This window comes from Taeniopygia guttata, chromosome 4 (genome assembly GCF_048771995.1).
Source record: "Taeniopygia guttata chromosome 4, bTaeGut7.mat, whole genome shotgun sequence".
NCBI classification, from domain to species: Eukaryota; Metazoa; Chordata; class Aves; order Passeriformes; family Estrildidae; genus Taeniopygia; species Taeniopygia guttata.
Window position 1 is genome coordinate 38,937,013 of NC_133028.1, and position 15,846 is coordinate 38,952,858.

The 15,846-nt window shown below is 35.5% G+C and overlaps 1 protein-coding gene across 13 annotated transcripts in view; it reads left to right on the top strand.

The window, feature by feature from the left end:
* MARCHF1 (membrane associated ring-CH-type finger 1) overlaps positions 1 to 15,846 on the top strand; it is a 222,783-nt gene that overhangs the window by 123,560 nt on the left and 83,377 nt on the right. For 10 of the 13 annotated variants that reach the window (XM_072928432.1, XM_030271416.4, XM_072928439.1 and 7 more), the window contains one exon: positions 11,319 to 11,458. The exons of 2 other annotated variants lie outside the window; for them this stretch is intronic. In XM_072928432.1, coding sequence (XP_072784533.1) covers positions 11,357 to 11,458 — 102 coding nt within the window. In that variant the 5' untranslated portion in view covers positions 11,319 to 11,356. Of the gene's footprint in view, positions 1 to 11,318; positions 11,459 to 15,846 lie in introns of those variants that run through there. One more of the 13 variants, XM_030271422.4, reaches the window with a different exon arrangement.

The following is a 15,846-nucleotide window of genomic DNA, read 5'->3' on the forward strand; positions in this document are numbered from 1 at the left end:
AAACTGCTTCCAGGCCTTGAACCTATGTCTGCAGTCCTATGGTATGTCAGCAAAGTATGTGTTTGGAGGCAGGCTGTCTCTGTCACCAACTCAGTGACTGTGTCAGAGGCACAGGTAATTTGTAACCTGTATGGTGAGGGACATGTGGGAAAGGAGAGCTTTCTGACTGTTAATTAATACTAAAACCTGTGAGGAGATCAAAATTCCTCTTTTGAAGAAGGACTCGGACACTATAGTAAGCATGATTTCATGCAATGGGTTTTTTTTTCTGCTCTCTATGAAGTGATTATTTTCTACTTTGAGTATGAAGTAATTCAAGGAGAAGCAGCACATGATCTTCTCAATGAAGTTATGGTGTGTGTTTAATAATCTGTTACAATTTTGGTGTTTTTCTCTACTTATTATTTGCTTTGTCAGCTTCAGCAACTTTCCTCAAGCAAGAGTTCCTAATGCTTAAAACAGGAAAACCCTAGTGTAACACCTTGAACACCTCTTCACAACAGAATTAGCTCATATATTCCTGTTTTGACCTGTTGTTGCACAACAGACACACGTTTTTGTCTGACACAGAACTTTGCATAATGATTAATTTATCTTTTTCAGGAAGGTATGACCTAAAGTTCTTTGAGAGTCCAGGTAAATAGTAATTTCTATTCCTTGTTTATTATACGGTTGACTTTCCACCAAGAACTGGAAGGGGTCAAAGAAGCAGGATTTACCTTATTAGTATTCTGCCCATACTTTCTGATTACGTTATGGTTATCTGTTTCATTTTAGGTTTAGCTCATTCAGAAGGTGCCTGACTTAATTATTCTGAAGACCATTAATGCTGTTTTTTCTAAAGATAGTGACAGCACAAATTGCTTGGGCAACCTTCACTTCTTGTGTGAAGCCAAAGAGTCAAGGCCAGGTTTCATCTCTGTGTGAGTTCTAGCTGATCAAAAATCTATGAATGCAGTAGGCCAGAATGAATTATAATTTACTTGTAGCTTTTATTCATTGTGAATATAGTTTTGCCTCACTATTAGCAAGCAGTACTGTCAAGCAAAGCTATTTCAAATGTTCAAAGTGAAACCAATCTTCTGTTAACCTGAGATTCCCCATTATAAAACAGACAGTAAGGAGAGTTTATTGATATCTTAATATCAGTAAACTTGTAAAAAACTAGATTTTGCAGCATAACTATTTCGATATACTGTATCTTCAGATATGTGTGAAATACAGATCTGTGACAACAATAGGTCTGTGATGACTCATTATGCAATATTTTTATCATAATTATTTTGTTAGGATTATGTAGTTCAGCAATTCTTGATATCAAGGTCAAGAAGTGAAAATACTCTCAGGCACATGGTGTGAGTTGGAGATATTCCTGTGCAGGGCTGGGAGTTGGACTCAGTGATCCTTGTTGGCTCCGTTCCAACTCAGCATATTCTGTGATTCTGTGATATGATAGTTGCAAAAGCTACTGGACAGGTTTTTAGTGATAACAATGTATTATGTTGTAAGTAGCTCAGAAATGTCTAAAAGATCCTAATAAATTTCTGTCCAAAAACTTCTCTTTTTAGCTAAACAGTCAGAAACTAGAAGAGAAAAATGGCAAAAAAAAAGTCAGTGAGGCACAGTTGCTGGGAACAAGGATCTAGTATCTTGCTTGTCACCTAGCAGGCTGTCTTGGTGGGTTTTACCAATCTCTAAATACGAAAAGTATATATTCTAGTACTCCAGCATGGGAGCATTGCAGTGGCAAATGAAAAAAGAAAGTGTAGTTTTCACACTTTTGATACTATGCCTCTTCATAGCTGTAGTGAGCTTACATGAAACAAAACATGTTTTAATTCCCAGTATTGTTTTTGTTCCAGGATTTCTTTAATACTCATTTAAATTTAAGGACTGTAGGGTTCTTTCTGTAAAACTGTATGGAAATCCTTCTATAGTAAAACTTCTGCTCTGCTGAAAAACAATTTTGAGCTGACACCATCATTCTATATTGTAGTCATGGGCTCATACTTGCTGGAAAAAAAACCTTCTGTGATGAAATTTTACATAGATGATAACAGAAAGATGTATTTCTTTATTTCTGTCTTATGATGGAACATATATTTAAATTCCATTTTTAAAGAGAAACAGAAAATTGAAACTATATGTTTTACATGATGTTATGATCCTAGACATCAGCTGGAGGTATATTTTTTTTTTAAATACATTTTTTGTTGCAGTAGGAAACGTAAGGCATTAAAAATGCATAATGTTTGTACTAACAATAACTGGTAATTCTCTATGCAAACTGTAGTTCCATGGGTTGCCAGTAAAGACTTAAGTAAATACTTGTGCAGGGAATCAATATATTTTGTGTCTGAGAATAGTCTGCCTCATCCTGACCACACCATATCATAGTGCTTTGTGTTGGCACAGAGAAATGGATTGCCATTGTAAACATTCCAGTGCCTCTCCTCTGATGGCCTGGGGACATCCTGATGCTTCAAAATGTGACATAGCTTCTGCATGGACATGAACAAGACTGTCCTTCACCAATTGCATAAGGTTCCTGAGGTGCTTTGCTTTATTGCATGCTCAATGTATGCTTCATTTTTCCAGTTTTCACATCACAGATGAGTGTGTCAAACCCCAGTGTTTGAGTATCTTGTTTGCACTTTGCTATTTATCTACTCCTTCTTCCCACCAACTTCTACCCAATTATCGGGGGCCTGACATGAATTTACAATATCTCAGATATTGCCTAAGCTGAGAGGGAGGTTGAGCTCTTCCTTTTATGCTTGAGTCTCTTAAAATGAGCACTTCAGTAGCAACAATAATAGTCTGTATGTGATAATTTTCACCAGTACATTTCTTTTCCCCGTAAGAACTTCTTGAAATGCTCCCTGGTTTTGTGGGTGGTTGGCCTGCGCTCAAATATAGTTTTTATGTTCAAAGTTAGTTTTTCTCTGCTTAGCTTTTCTAATTAAGTGTTAAAGTTGAATGTAGGCCAACTACCTACATGTGCTTTTGCATTCATCTCTGTTATACGTCATTTTGTGTTTTCTGGAGCATGCTTATTTTCTGTGGAGCTATATATAGAGAAAGGGTCCTTAATAAAATCTTATCCATTGAGCTAGTGCTTGCTAAGTGTGTGTTCTCAATCTACTCATGCATTGGGAAAGAGAATGTAATGGCTTTGGGAACTACAGCTGGCTTGTTGAGCCTTGTAGCATGGCATCTATTTCAAAATTGTAAACAAGTCCTGTGATAATATAGCGAAAATTATTTGTTCAAGTTGTATGACTTTGTAGATGTGCTTTTCTAAATGCTTAATTAATTTTATGAGTGTGTTGGTTCTGCTATCTTGCCAGAAATTTATTGGTGAAATTTTCATTTTTTAACTCTTTCAAAGAAACATCTCTAGTTTAGTTATTTTTCTGAAGATAATAAAAAAAAGCACTAGAATGGAAGGTGAGATTCATGTAAAAACACTGCGATTAGAGACATACGTGTATATGAACATGAATGGTTTAAGAGAGACCTACTGTCAAAATAAGACAATACCTTAATAGAACCTGAAAGAAATAAAAATGTCTGAATTCAGTGTAAAACATCTAAATTTTTTAATGAATAAAATTTGAAATTCAAAGAACTGAGAAGCCAAAGAAAGAAGGTATAGCCTATGTAGCAGCTCAAGAAACTATTTTATATTGGTGAAATGCTATGTATTCAAGTGTTTTAAACAAAAAAGTACACACTGATCAATGCTGAAGGCAGAAGAAGTAAATGAAAAGAGATACATTTTCAGAATACAGGGAGAGTAATTGTGCACTGGTGGTTGGGGGGAGCTGAAAAAACATCCAGGGCAAGTACTTATGCACAAGGCAGATTCTGTGTCAGTAAATTACATCAAGGCCGTGATTCCAGATCTTATTGATTCAAAAACATGGTTACACTTGAGGAGGCATTTAGTACAGGTCACAGAATCTCAGCATGCTTTGGGTTGGAAGGGACCTTAAAGATCACCGACTTCCAGCCTCCCTGACACAGGCAGCAAATCTTCCTCTGGACCTGATTACTCAGAGCCTCATCCAAGCTGGCCTTCAACACCCCCAGAGATAGATGGGCCATCACAGCCTCTCTGGACATCTGGTTGCCGTGCCTCACCATCCCCACAGCCGTCAATTTTTTTCTGATACCTAATCTAAACCTCCTTTGGCTTAAGGTCATTACTGTTTGTCATATCAATACATGCTCTTTTAAAAAACTCCTTTCCAGCTCTCTTATAGGCTTCAATTAGGTACTGGAAGTTGCTCCAGTATTTCCTTTGAGGCTTCTCCAGGCTGAACTGCCCCAGCTCTCCGAGCCTGCCTTCATGGGAGTTGTGCTCCAGCCCTGTGATCACCTTAGCTTGTTCTACCAGGCGCAGGTGCACATCTTTCCTGTTTTGGAGGCCCCCCAAGCTGGATGCAGCCCTTCAGGTGGGTCTCAGAAGGGCAAAGCAGAGGGGCCGAATCCCCTCCCTTGTCCAGCTGGCCATGCTGATCCAGATACAGCCCAGGATGTGGTTGCTTTCTGGACTGCCAGTGCATTTTACCAGGTCATGTTGAGCTTTTTGTCCACCAATGTCCCCAAGTCCTTTTTTATGGGTCTTCTCTCAATCCATTCTTTGTTCAGCCTGTGTTTTTGCTTGGGATTGTCCCAACACAGGTGCGGGACCTTCCACTTGGCCTTGTTGGATGTGAGTTTTACACAGGCTCACCTCGAGCCTGACAGGGTCCCTCTGGGTGGCATCCGTTCGCTCCGGTGTGTTGGCAGGACTACACACCTTGGTGGCATGGGCAAACTTGCTGAGGTTGCCCTCAATCCCAGAGTCCATGTCTGGACCATGTGTTGTAATTGCATAATCATCAGTAGTGGAAGGTATCTTAGGAAAGCTGAAGCTTGTCTCTGTTCTATCCCAGCTGTAGGCAAATAATTGGAAGCTGTCATGAGGGCAAGGCTTATGGCTTAGCCATGGAGCAGCTCTTCAGTAAAGCACCTAAAACCAGGTTTTGGAACAGGACCTTTGTATGGGACTGCATGAGCAGGTGCTGCACAGCTGTGCCAGGCCATGCTGCACACCTGCATGGGCATCTCTGTGCCATGCTGTGCTGCATACTCTTGTCTCAGTTTCAGCCCCAGGATAGCCTAGCAGAAAGCAGTATGAGGGGTAGCAAAGTCAGAGGAGGGCTGTCTGGGGGAGAAATCAAACCTGAGCTGCTCCACCACAGCCACCCTAGAGTTAGAAATCTTTGTGCTCACCCAGTCCCTGAAGGGAGCAATGCTGTGCCATCAAGCATTGTGTTTGTTTTCTGCTGTGCACTCAAGATTTCACTTTTATAACTTTATATTTTGTCAGTATCCTTGCCAATGTCATCTTCCTTCAAGGTTCTTTGGAAAGACTTGTAAGAGGGTGGGTACTTACAGTGTTATTTTTAAATAGAAGAGAGAAACTGATGCTGTGTCTAGTTTTACACTTTAATTAGCAAGCACAAAAAATACTACATCTTTAATTTTTTAAAAATGGTTTGTGAACAATGGTATATTATAACTGTAACATGTGTATGATCTGTGTGAATCTTAGCTTGCTGACAGCTGTTTGTGATGTACTGCATTGCTTTCATCTCACAAAGAAACAAACCCCAATTTTCTCTATGGAAAATAATTAGTAAACCATTATGGTTTTGCATTGTAATAAATTAGGTCCAGGCTTAATTTGAAACTATTGGAAGACACTTTTAAGAATCCCACTAATTAAAGTTATTCATCCAATCTTCTTGCACCTCTCCAGATTTACTATCTGTTCAGGAAAACTTTTCTGTTCATTTCCCAGCTACAATCATAAAAACTAGAAGGACTGCATAATCCTTTAACCTTTTTTCCCTCACTCAATTTCTCAAAGTTTTTTTTGACAGCAACCAGAGCAATGAGAAGAATTGTTTACAATAATTATGCCACCATTATTATTGCCTAATGAGAACCCAGTTTAAAAAAAACATTATTTCAGTTATTTGAGTCATACTTTTGTTCCCATGCATTCACTTCTAAATCCTACTTTTGTATTTGTTTTCTGGAAATTTTGGTCAAAAATTGTGAAAGCAATGTTATTCAAATGCTTATTCACATAATTATTAGCTTTTAGGTTAACATAATCTTTACTTATGTAAGGAAATAGTTATTTAAGCTGTTGCCAGTAACTGCAGCATTAGGCCAGTAGGCCAGGACTTATTTATAACTTAAATCCATTTATCCTGAAAAATCCTGAATAGACCATCTGTCATGGCTTTCTACTAGCAGAGGTCAGATCGTAAGTCAGATCATAAGTCATGATCACAATTTCCACTAGAAAGGGGGCAGTATGAAAATGAGGTACTTGCAATAGTATAATTGTATTTGACAGAAAAACTTACATCAAAAATGCTTCTCTGACAAAGGGAAGATACTTCTCTTCGACCAAGCATGGTCTTAAGCACATTTTGGATTGTATACTTGTGGTATTTTAATGAAATCTGATTTTCTCTTTGTTCTTAAAAGTTAGTTTAAATTCAGTATTAATGATCTATCCTTTGAGAAGCAGTGTTTACTAGTTAAAATTATTTCTTTCAGGTATTTAACCTTTATTGGGCTTTTAAAAAAAAGTTACTTTTGTCTTTGTCTTATTATTGTACCTCAGTAGTTAGCTCTGCCTGATGCAAAGTGGATTTGATTTTACAGCATAAATATACCCTTCCTCTTGTGTAAATAAATCACATAAGAATGGGAAGAAACCTTAAGAAATAACTTTTAACTTTTCATAAGCAGAACAAAGTCCATTAAAGACTTAATGTAACTTCTATGCTCTGTTCATTTGGATAATTCACGTGCATTTTTGCATTTTAACGTTTTCTGCTATTTCTGTATCTTCCCTGAAGAGTTTTCATCTGCCAAGTGCTGGGTATGGTTTATCAGGTGCATTTACCAGTCATGTCTTTATTGTTGATTGAAGCTTTGATTAAAGCTGCTTGGCAGTCATGTATGGCTAAATATATGCAAACTCACAAACAAAAACATACTTTGTTCTTGTTCTCAACTCCATGTTTGTATCAAGGCTGTTTTCCTTCCACTTGGGAGTCTGATGCATCTGAAATTTACGTGGAGAGGTTCTGAGGGAGGGGTTAGGTGCCATTTCACTGCTCACCTGTAGCAGTAGCAAATACAGTTGCATCACATTTTGAAGGTCTGAGGAAAATTCAACAGAGATGTTTAACCTTAGATGAGGAAAGCATTCCCTTGAAGAGTAGCTGTTATCTTAACAGCAAGAACCTTTTAGGAACCAAAGTCATATTGGAGGATGGAATAGAGGTTGCCTATGAAAGTAGATCAAAAACTGCATCAACAAATACAGACATTTATACAGTATCTAAATGTATAAAAGTTGGGGTTTTTTAAAACATTAAATCAGTTGCCATAAATATACATTTCGCAACATTTTCTTCTTGAAGTCATCGCAAATGCAAAATGGCATAATTACAGTGCTAAACATTTGCCATTGGGAAAAAAACCCTATTGGTGTTTTTCTAAAGAGCTTTGAGTTATTTAATATTGCTTTCTGCTTTACAAAAGAGATACTCTTCCTTGTGGGGAAAAAAAAAGGAGTATGACTATGAAGTCCAACAAGCTCACAAGTTTTAAATTGTTAGTAGCCCAAAAGATTATTTTCTTTGAAAACTTTTAGAGCTTTCTTGTCATGTTTTGGGCATATGGAATGGTTAAACAAAGCAATATTAGGTGCAATAATTTTTGTACCAGTCATCTTAAATAGATTTATTTTCAGTGATTGAATTGTTTGAATTAATAAGTGAAATTTGCATTCTTAGTTGCGACAAAAAAGAATCAAAGTCTTAAAGGACCAAGGACAACTTAAAATACATATTTGCAGTATAAGAAAAAAAACAAAGACTGGATTTAGTTAGAAACAAATATATGGTTAATTATGGTACAGGACCATCAAAGTATTTTCTAAAAATTTATTAGATAATATAGGTATTGATTTAATAATATGCCATAGTTGGCAGTTTGCAAACTTAAACTGTAAGTTCTAGCAAACCTGGTTATAATAATATAATGTCTAATACTCTAGAGAGTGGCACTGATTGTGTGATGATGTTTTGAAAGAGCTGCATAGCTACGGTAAATGACAACCCTATTTTGTCTTTACAGGTAGGGAAAGGCATTTAGATGTGCATAATTGAGTTTACTCTTCCAGTAGTGTCCTAGAAGCACTTCTGAAAACAGACATTAATAAACATGACATGTTTGAATTCCAAATCTTACATACACTTAATGCAGAGGTGTTTGTGTATATCCAGTAGCTATACAAGAAAGCTGGTACCATTATAATCTTGATTGGTGCCATCATTCTAGATGTCAACGTAATGATTTTTGTGCATGTGTGCTTGTTTTCTGTTGGTCTCTGATTTTTTTTAATGAGCCTGGAACATTAGGTATTTTATTAGGTATTATACAGGTACTTTAGTTGGTCGCTGCAGGTATCAGTCAGGAAGATAAGACTTCTGTAGCTTGATGGCCTTTCATGCTATTTTAATTTGATGCTAGACTCAAAAGATTAGTCCTCTTTCTGGAGGGGCAGAAGGTACTCAGTGCTTCTGATGATACAAATTTTTACAGCTAATGATTACATTTGTATGTGGAAAGTAATTATTTTCCCCCCAACTTGAAGGAACCACTGGTGAACCACCACAGCACTGAGATATTACTGTACTTCTACAGCTGTTGACATAATCACATATATTCTAATATGAATTTTTTATCTTTATAATATAGAAGGAATTTTGAAACCTGAGGTTGAGCTTCTTATTTGTAGAAAGTTTTAGTGCCATTGTATTGTTATGCTATGGCTATACTAAATTTTCCTTGTGAAACACAGCAGTCATAGGATAATAACTGGCTGGTTAATAAAAGCTAGTGGCTTACTTGTGACACAGAAATAGCAGAAGCTGTCAGAGATTTCTATTGCATCGTGCCCATCAATTAATGGTTTTATTCAAATTAGAATAATTGATTAGAAGTCACAGCTTGGTAAGACTCAGACAAAAGATACATAATGAATAACTGACTGTATTTATCCTAGCAGAGCTCAGCATTGAAGGCTGTTTGTATTTCAGCATTCCTGTAGCTCTGCTCCTGGAATATTTTGATTGTCTGCCAAATCATGCAGCTAACAAATACCATCACTTTGATTGCTGTTGGGAATCTTTGAACACAGAGCACAAAACTTAGCTTAGATAAAGAACAGTGAGTTTTGTGTTCAATTTCCTGCTGTTCTGTGATAGCGGTTAGATTCTGGTAAGGAGTGAAAATCATGACTTTTGTTACCTGAATCTGATTATGCTCCTGAATTAAGCATATAAATTCTTTTCTCCTGTTAGATTTATGAACTTTTTTTAAAGCTATTATTCTTTTATTTTATACAACTGGCTAGTTTTTAATACATAATTCTTAACCTTTTTTTAACATTGATATTGTACAAGAAGAACAATAATTGTGTTTCCCTTTGCTTGGCTAAATTATAAGTAAAAATTTTCTTGCCTTAAAAATATGAATGAAGTGATTCTTCCATTTAAAAAAAAAATCTAAAGCTGATGAATTAAGATTGCTTTCAGGAAATTTTTTTGTGGTGGTTCTTCAGGTGTATGAGCAAGAGCAAACTCTTTCTTTCACTTACAATCTGGACAATGGCAGTTATTTTGATTGCTAAGGGCAAAAACATAATTGTAAATCTTCCAAAGGGTTCTGCACACCAAGGACACCAGAATAGGACTGTACCTATATTCAAATTATTTCTTGTTTTCATGGGTACAGGCAGTATAGAAAGCATTGAGTGATCACTTTTTGTATCTCACATTAAGATTTCAAGAGACCAAAAAATTGTAAAAATCAGTTAATATATTGTCTCACTCACCTAATCATCTCCAGTACAATAAAGCTAAGGCTGATTTCCACTTATTGCTATCAGTTCCATGAAGTTATGTGGGGAATTAAACTTTGTGCATTTGAAAACTAGATATTAATGGTTAAGTGTGGAAATGGTACAGCCGTCGTTAGTCGGGAAGGGGTTGTACTTTGTCAGGCTCAGAACCTGGAAAGATGAAATCTGCTGTTAATATATGCATAATTTGTTTCCTGCAGAAAAAATAAACTTAAGTTACAAGTGCATAATATTCAATGGTGCTGCATAGTGCGCCATTTAGCTTTAGCTTTATTGTATTTATGTTCCAGTTTTATTCAGTCTGTTGCTACCCTTATTTGGAGTACTAGGCACTCAATCTGGTAATTTAATCTTTCTGTTTATTATGTTTCATGATTCTACAGAATAACACATTTTAAATTACAATCTGTTGTAAACAACCAGATTAGAAATTGTTTCAGATTTTGAGGATAAAATTGCTCTATGTTGTTTATTTGTAATTAATTAGCTAAGTTTTGCACTGAATACCTCCATTGTCAACATCAGTTGGGAAAAAACAGATTATGAAATTTAAAACATACTTACGAAGGTTTCTTAGGCTTAATAGCATGCTTTATTAATACTGCATTTCCAGATTGTGGTAGTGTTACTTAATCGCTATTTTGTTGCAAACTAAAAGTAAATTCAGAGGTAATTTGTAGTTGTCACTTGGCATTTATTTCTGGTGTGCCTACATTGGTTTTTGCTGTTTACAGCACATCCTAGCATAGCACTTCAAGATGAACCAGGTATTTTGGAGTGTCTGGGCACAGGTGCATACAGGTTTGTGTGGTTTCACACTGTTTATTTGTATCTAGTGTCTGCTACTGCTTTAGGGCTATTTCTCTTTCTTTGAGTGAATGTGGGGGTTTGTATCCAAATGTTATATGGTTTTTGGGATGGTGCTAGTCTCAGAGGTATTCTGTAATAAAGTTCCTTTAAAGTAAGAGTTTTTAAAATAAAGTTACAACTTGAGGAGGATTTCACATGGAGATTGTATTTGCTGACACTAAAATAGTATTAATGCATGTAAGGTGTGCTGAAAGTGCATGACTTTTCTAAACTTTGTGGTTTAGCATTTTGGAATACTTTGAAAAAAACATGTTCTTTTGAAGAAATAATTTAGAATAAATACTTTCTAAATACTTTAGAAAAACATTTTCTTGTAAAAATATGTTTATTAGCTTGTTCAGATATAACTTAAAAACCTGTTTTTAAAGGCATGTGTCCAGAAACATGCACACAATGAATTCCAAGTGTCAATGTTTCAGGGACTCTAAATTATTTTCAGAATTTCAGAAATTGAGAAGGGATAAGTGGAAGGAGAAAATGTTGGGCTGGTGCCAAGCGATAGCTCGTAACCCTCACAGACTTCCAAACAGCACAAGAACACCCGAGGTCTCAGGTGATGCTTCACATAACTCTACTTTGGTGAGTGAAAAGTTGCATTTTGTGACAGTGGCATGCTCAGAATTTGAGAGGTGTGAAATTTATTTTTAAAATTGTACTGTTTGCTATTGCTTGCATTTCCTCCGTGTGTGAAACCCTTTGATAAAACATCTGTTTATTCTTTCTGTTTGCTTTTTTTGGTCTTTTATGTTATGCATGGTTCATTCTGACTTGCATGTTGTGTCTATAGATCAGTATTGATGTTTTTTGAATGGTGAAGTCTTTAAGGAGGAGATGACTGAATATGGATCACTTGCATTCCTTGTCATCCTAATCAGTGCAATGGCATTTGGTCCCTGATGAATACAGCTGGACATTGTCTAAAGGCACCTCATTTGCTCTTTGTTCCTGCCTGTAACAGGAACAAAGTATCATGTGTCTAAACTTGTGTCACACAGCTGGATATTAAAATTATCTTAATATATTGAACATGCTGTTACAAGAGATGGTTGAGTTTCTGCATGCAAAGCTATTGATAGCAGATGTTCAGGCAATGTAAAGTTGACAGTTTACATGGTAGAGTTAAAATGTATCGTGTGAAACTGAATAAAGTCACTCATTGATAAGAATTTTAATCCCACAGTTTTTGTTAATTGAAATAATGCCTCTTACATCAGTAGACCTGTCCAGGTGAGTAAAAACTGGTACTTGTATGTAAAGGCTTCCAACTGCCCCATCACTAAGAGCGAAAACTGTCTACTTGTCTGCTTGTTTTGATTCAACTGACACTTTCAGGCTACAGCAAGATTAAATATTTGAAACATATCCAGTTCAATATGCCTGCTCCAATTTCATTAATGAGTGTTAAATAGGCACTATGTTTCCCTATCCTAAGAAACAGGAGTGATCAGGAAATACTGTCCTGCAGTTCTTGAAACATGGGCAGGGTGACAGCTAAGCTAAAAGGTGAATAATTGTTCCTAATCACTGAAGAAATGTTGTAGTCCAAATGAGGAGACAGTGGTCTGCTTGAAAGCTGTTGAAGTTTTGGTGAAATAAAGCCCCTAATTAATGTGGCAAAATTATCATGTTCAGTGCTAAATTATATAGAATGTAAGTTTCTGCTACAGAAGAGAACTCAAAAAGGCAGATTTGAAGGTTGCAAATTTTGCAGTTTATTATATATATCCTAGAATATTGTCATAGTTCACTTTCATCTAGAATACTTTACTTTCAAAGACATAAAAGGAAATTAAAAATTAATGATTCTATGAAAAAAGATGTTAAGTATGTTATCCCCACATTTAATTACTCTTGCTATTTTACTTTTAAATTTATTTAATTGCTTTTACTATTTAGCTGTTATTAGTAATACAAGGTAGCTATTAAGGAATTGGAATATATGGAAATCTGCATATTTTGATTTCTGCTTGACTGCTATTCAACATTTAATTTGGTTTGATATTCATGAGATAAGCATTCCAATGTACCAGCTGGGATTTAGAAATGATGAACTGGAAATACAGTTCAGAAATGGTGAATCCATAGACTTAGCATCTTTTAACCCTATTAATATTAAAACTTGTTCAAAAATAAGTTTGCATGTAGACTGCTGCTTAGTTGATGAAGTGTGTAAGAAAGCCAGAGAAATAAACTACTGAAGACAATCCTGTGTGTTATTTAATATTGTGACTGGCTGTAGAACAATAATCTTCACAACAGGAAATAAAACAATAATGTCTCTTGAGGCCTGCCAAGCTTTCCTTTTCATTTTCTTTTCTTTCCACTCTCTAAACCATGAGGTTTTCTATCCCTAACATCTGAAGAAAGTGATATTCAGTATAAGATTTTGCTAGCAATGTCTTTCTGACTTGCAGGATGTTGACTGAAAATCCTTATTTGACTTGTTTTTTAATCTGAAATTTTGTTTGAAATAAATTTTGATTTTTCTTAGTAGTCAAAAGAAAATTGCCTTTTCAATATTGAAATATTTTCTGGCTGGTTTTGAGTGCAGATACAGAGTTTAGCACTGAAAAATAATTAAACAGCAGATAATAAAGAATATAGTAAATTGTTCTATGTGTACCGAGCCACTTCAGATTAGCTATTCAAGCCCGTTCTTTCAGAATTAAATTTCATTTTTCAGTGCATTGCAGCTTCTCTGTGGACCTGATTGCCTTAGTATGGGTTTATTTGGTGAGTCTTGTCATGTGAGTCTATGTTTATTTGGTAAGTGTTTATTTGGTCAGTCTGTGTCATGAAGACACAGCTCTTTGCTTCTTTATTCTGTAGGTGACAAGTTTGAGTTTGGGAGGAAGGAACGTAGAATGCATGTTTTTTGACCTCTGCCAAATGCTTTTGTGTACACTTCTGATTCAGCCGAATGTTATCTTTATTTCAGAACTTCAGCTAAGGCTTTGAAAAATACTTTTAATTTAAAACTAAAGCCCAAAGTGGGCATTTCACAATGCCACTTTTCCAAAGGAAAATGGTCTGAAAATTGTAAGCAACTCTCATTAATTTTTCTCAGAATCCTAGAATACGAGGATGGAAGGAATCTCAAGGATCATCTGGTCCAAACTTTCTTGGCATAAGCACCATATAGACAAGATGGCACGGCACCCTATCCTGCCCTGTCTTAAAACTATCTAGTGTTGGGGAATCCAGGACCTTTTCTTTGGAGATTATTTCAGTGTCTCACTGTTCTAATTGCAAAACATTTTTGTCTTGTGTCTAATCAGAGTGTGCCCAACTTAACACCCATTACTTTTTGTCATTTACTTGTAACTCTTTGTAAAAGGGAGTCTTCATCTGCTTTGTAGCCAGCCTTGAAATACTGGAACATGATAATGTCCCACCTAAGCTTTCCTTTCTCAAGGCTGAACAAACCCAGTTCTCTCAGCCTTTCCTTATGTGGAAGGCTTCCCAGTCCATTTTTCTGGAAAGAAATATTTTTCTCTCTGTTAAAAACAGAAGGAATCTTATGGAGCAGGAAGCAGGTTATGATCATTAAGAAATTACTTTTTTCAAGTAAAACAGAATACTGAACAGCACTGGAGGAAAAAAGCCAAAAGAATTAAGCTCATGAAAACACTAGAATATATTTAAAGATTTTAATAAAAACAGTTGCACTATTTTATTTTATTTGATGTGTGGGGTGTTCTAGCTTCATCAAAATCAAATAAATTCTGAAATATTATATCAGAATTCAACTAAGGACTCTTGGAAATATTTTTCTGTTATTGTTGTCAACTTAATTATAATAATATCCCCAAGCTTTATCACCTTAGTCTGCTTTATTTGAAGATTAAATCCTTGCATTCAGTTTTAGATAGCACTCTAGTTTCTTGGTTCTGAGCATATCTTGAAAGTTTTGAATCATTCTGTTATCAAAGGAGGCATAAATTCACAAAAAATATTGTTTAATATTGTAGTTTATTGGATTTGGGATTGGTATTGATAGTTTTAGATTCGTAGTGAGTAAATTTCTTTTTATACTCAAAACAATTTCATATAGTCAATTAACTTGGTGTAGTAGAACATAAAGCTGGAATTGACTTTGCTCTGATAGCTAGAAATCATCTTAATCAAGCTGAATTTATTATTAGTTTGCTTCTGTAGATGTTGCTTTTAAACTTTGAAGATTCATCCTTTTTAATGTTCATTATATTTTGAGAGACCTGTAATACAGCTTTATCTTTTCATCATAGTTTCCATGTTCCCATGAGAGTCTTAAAAGGTCTTGTCTATTCCTGCTCCAGTTAGAAGAGGAATGACCAGTTTTGCACAGTATTCTAGATCAAACTTTCTCTTCCTAACAATTGTAACACTATTGCCTGCTAGTAGCACATGTAGCATACTGCATAGATTTAGAATCACTTTATTGATACTTTTTTGTATCTGCTATTTTAGTTTTGAGACCAAACCTCTAGATTATGTTGACTTTTAATGCATGAAGACTGTATCCATTCAAATTATTAATATTCTTCTATTTACCAGGCAATATGCAAATTAATCTCTTTCATTTTTCCATTTCTCTATATTTTCTAGAATTGGGGAAAGAATAGTAATGTTTTTTCCTTTTCTTGAATAGAATCTAGATGAAAACTCATAATTTTATGTAATAGCATTTGCAGGGTTTTTGTCTTCTGAAAAGATAATGGATATAATTGAAAATAAGAAATTGCAAATTATTTCTTCATTAATCAGTCTGTGCTGACAGTATCTGTTTATGCTGTGAATCTGTAAGCATATGTATATGTGGTGCATTCAAATTATTTTGATGGGAATACGTAAATATGTATTAACATTGATTAAGCAATTTGCCTAGAAGCAGTTCTGTGTCTATTTTTGCAGAGTGTCTAGTATTTCTCTGGGTCCTAGTTCAAAACTTGAGCATTATTATAATCTATGTTCCCAATTGTTATTTG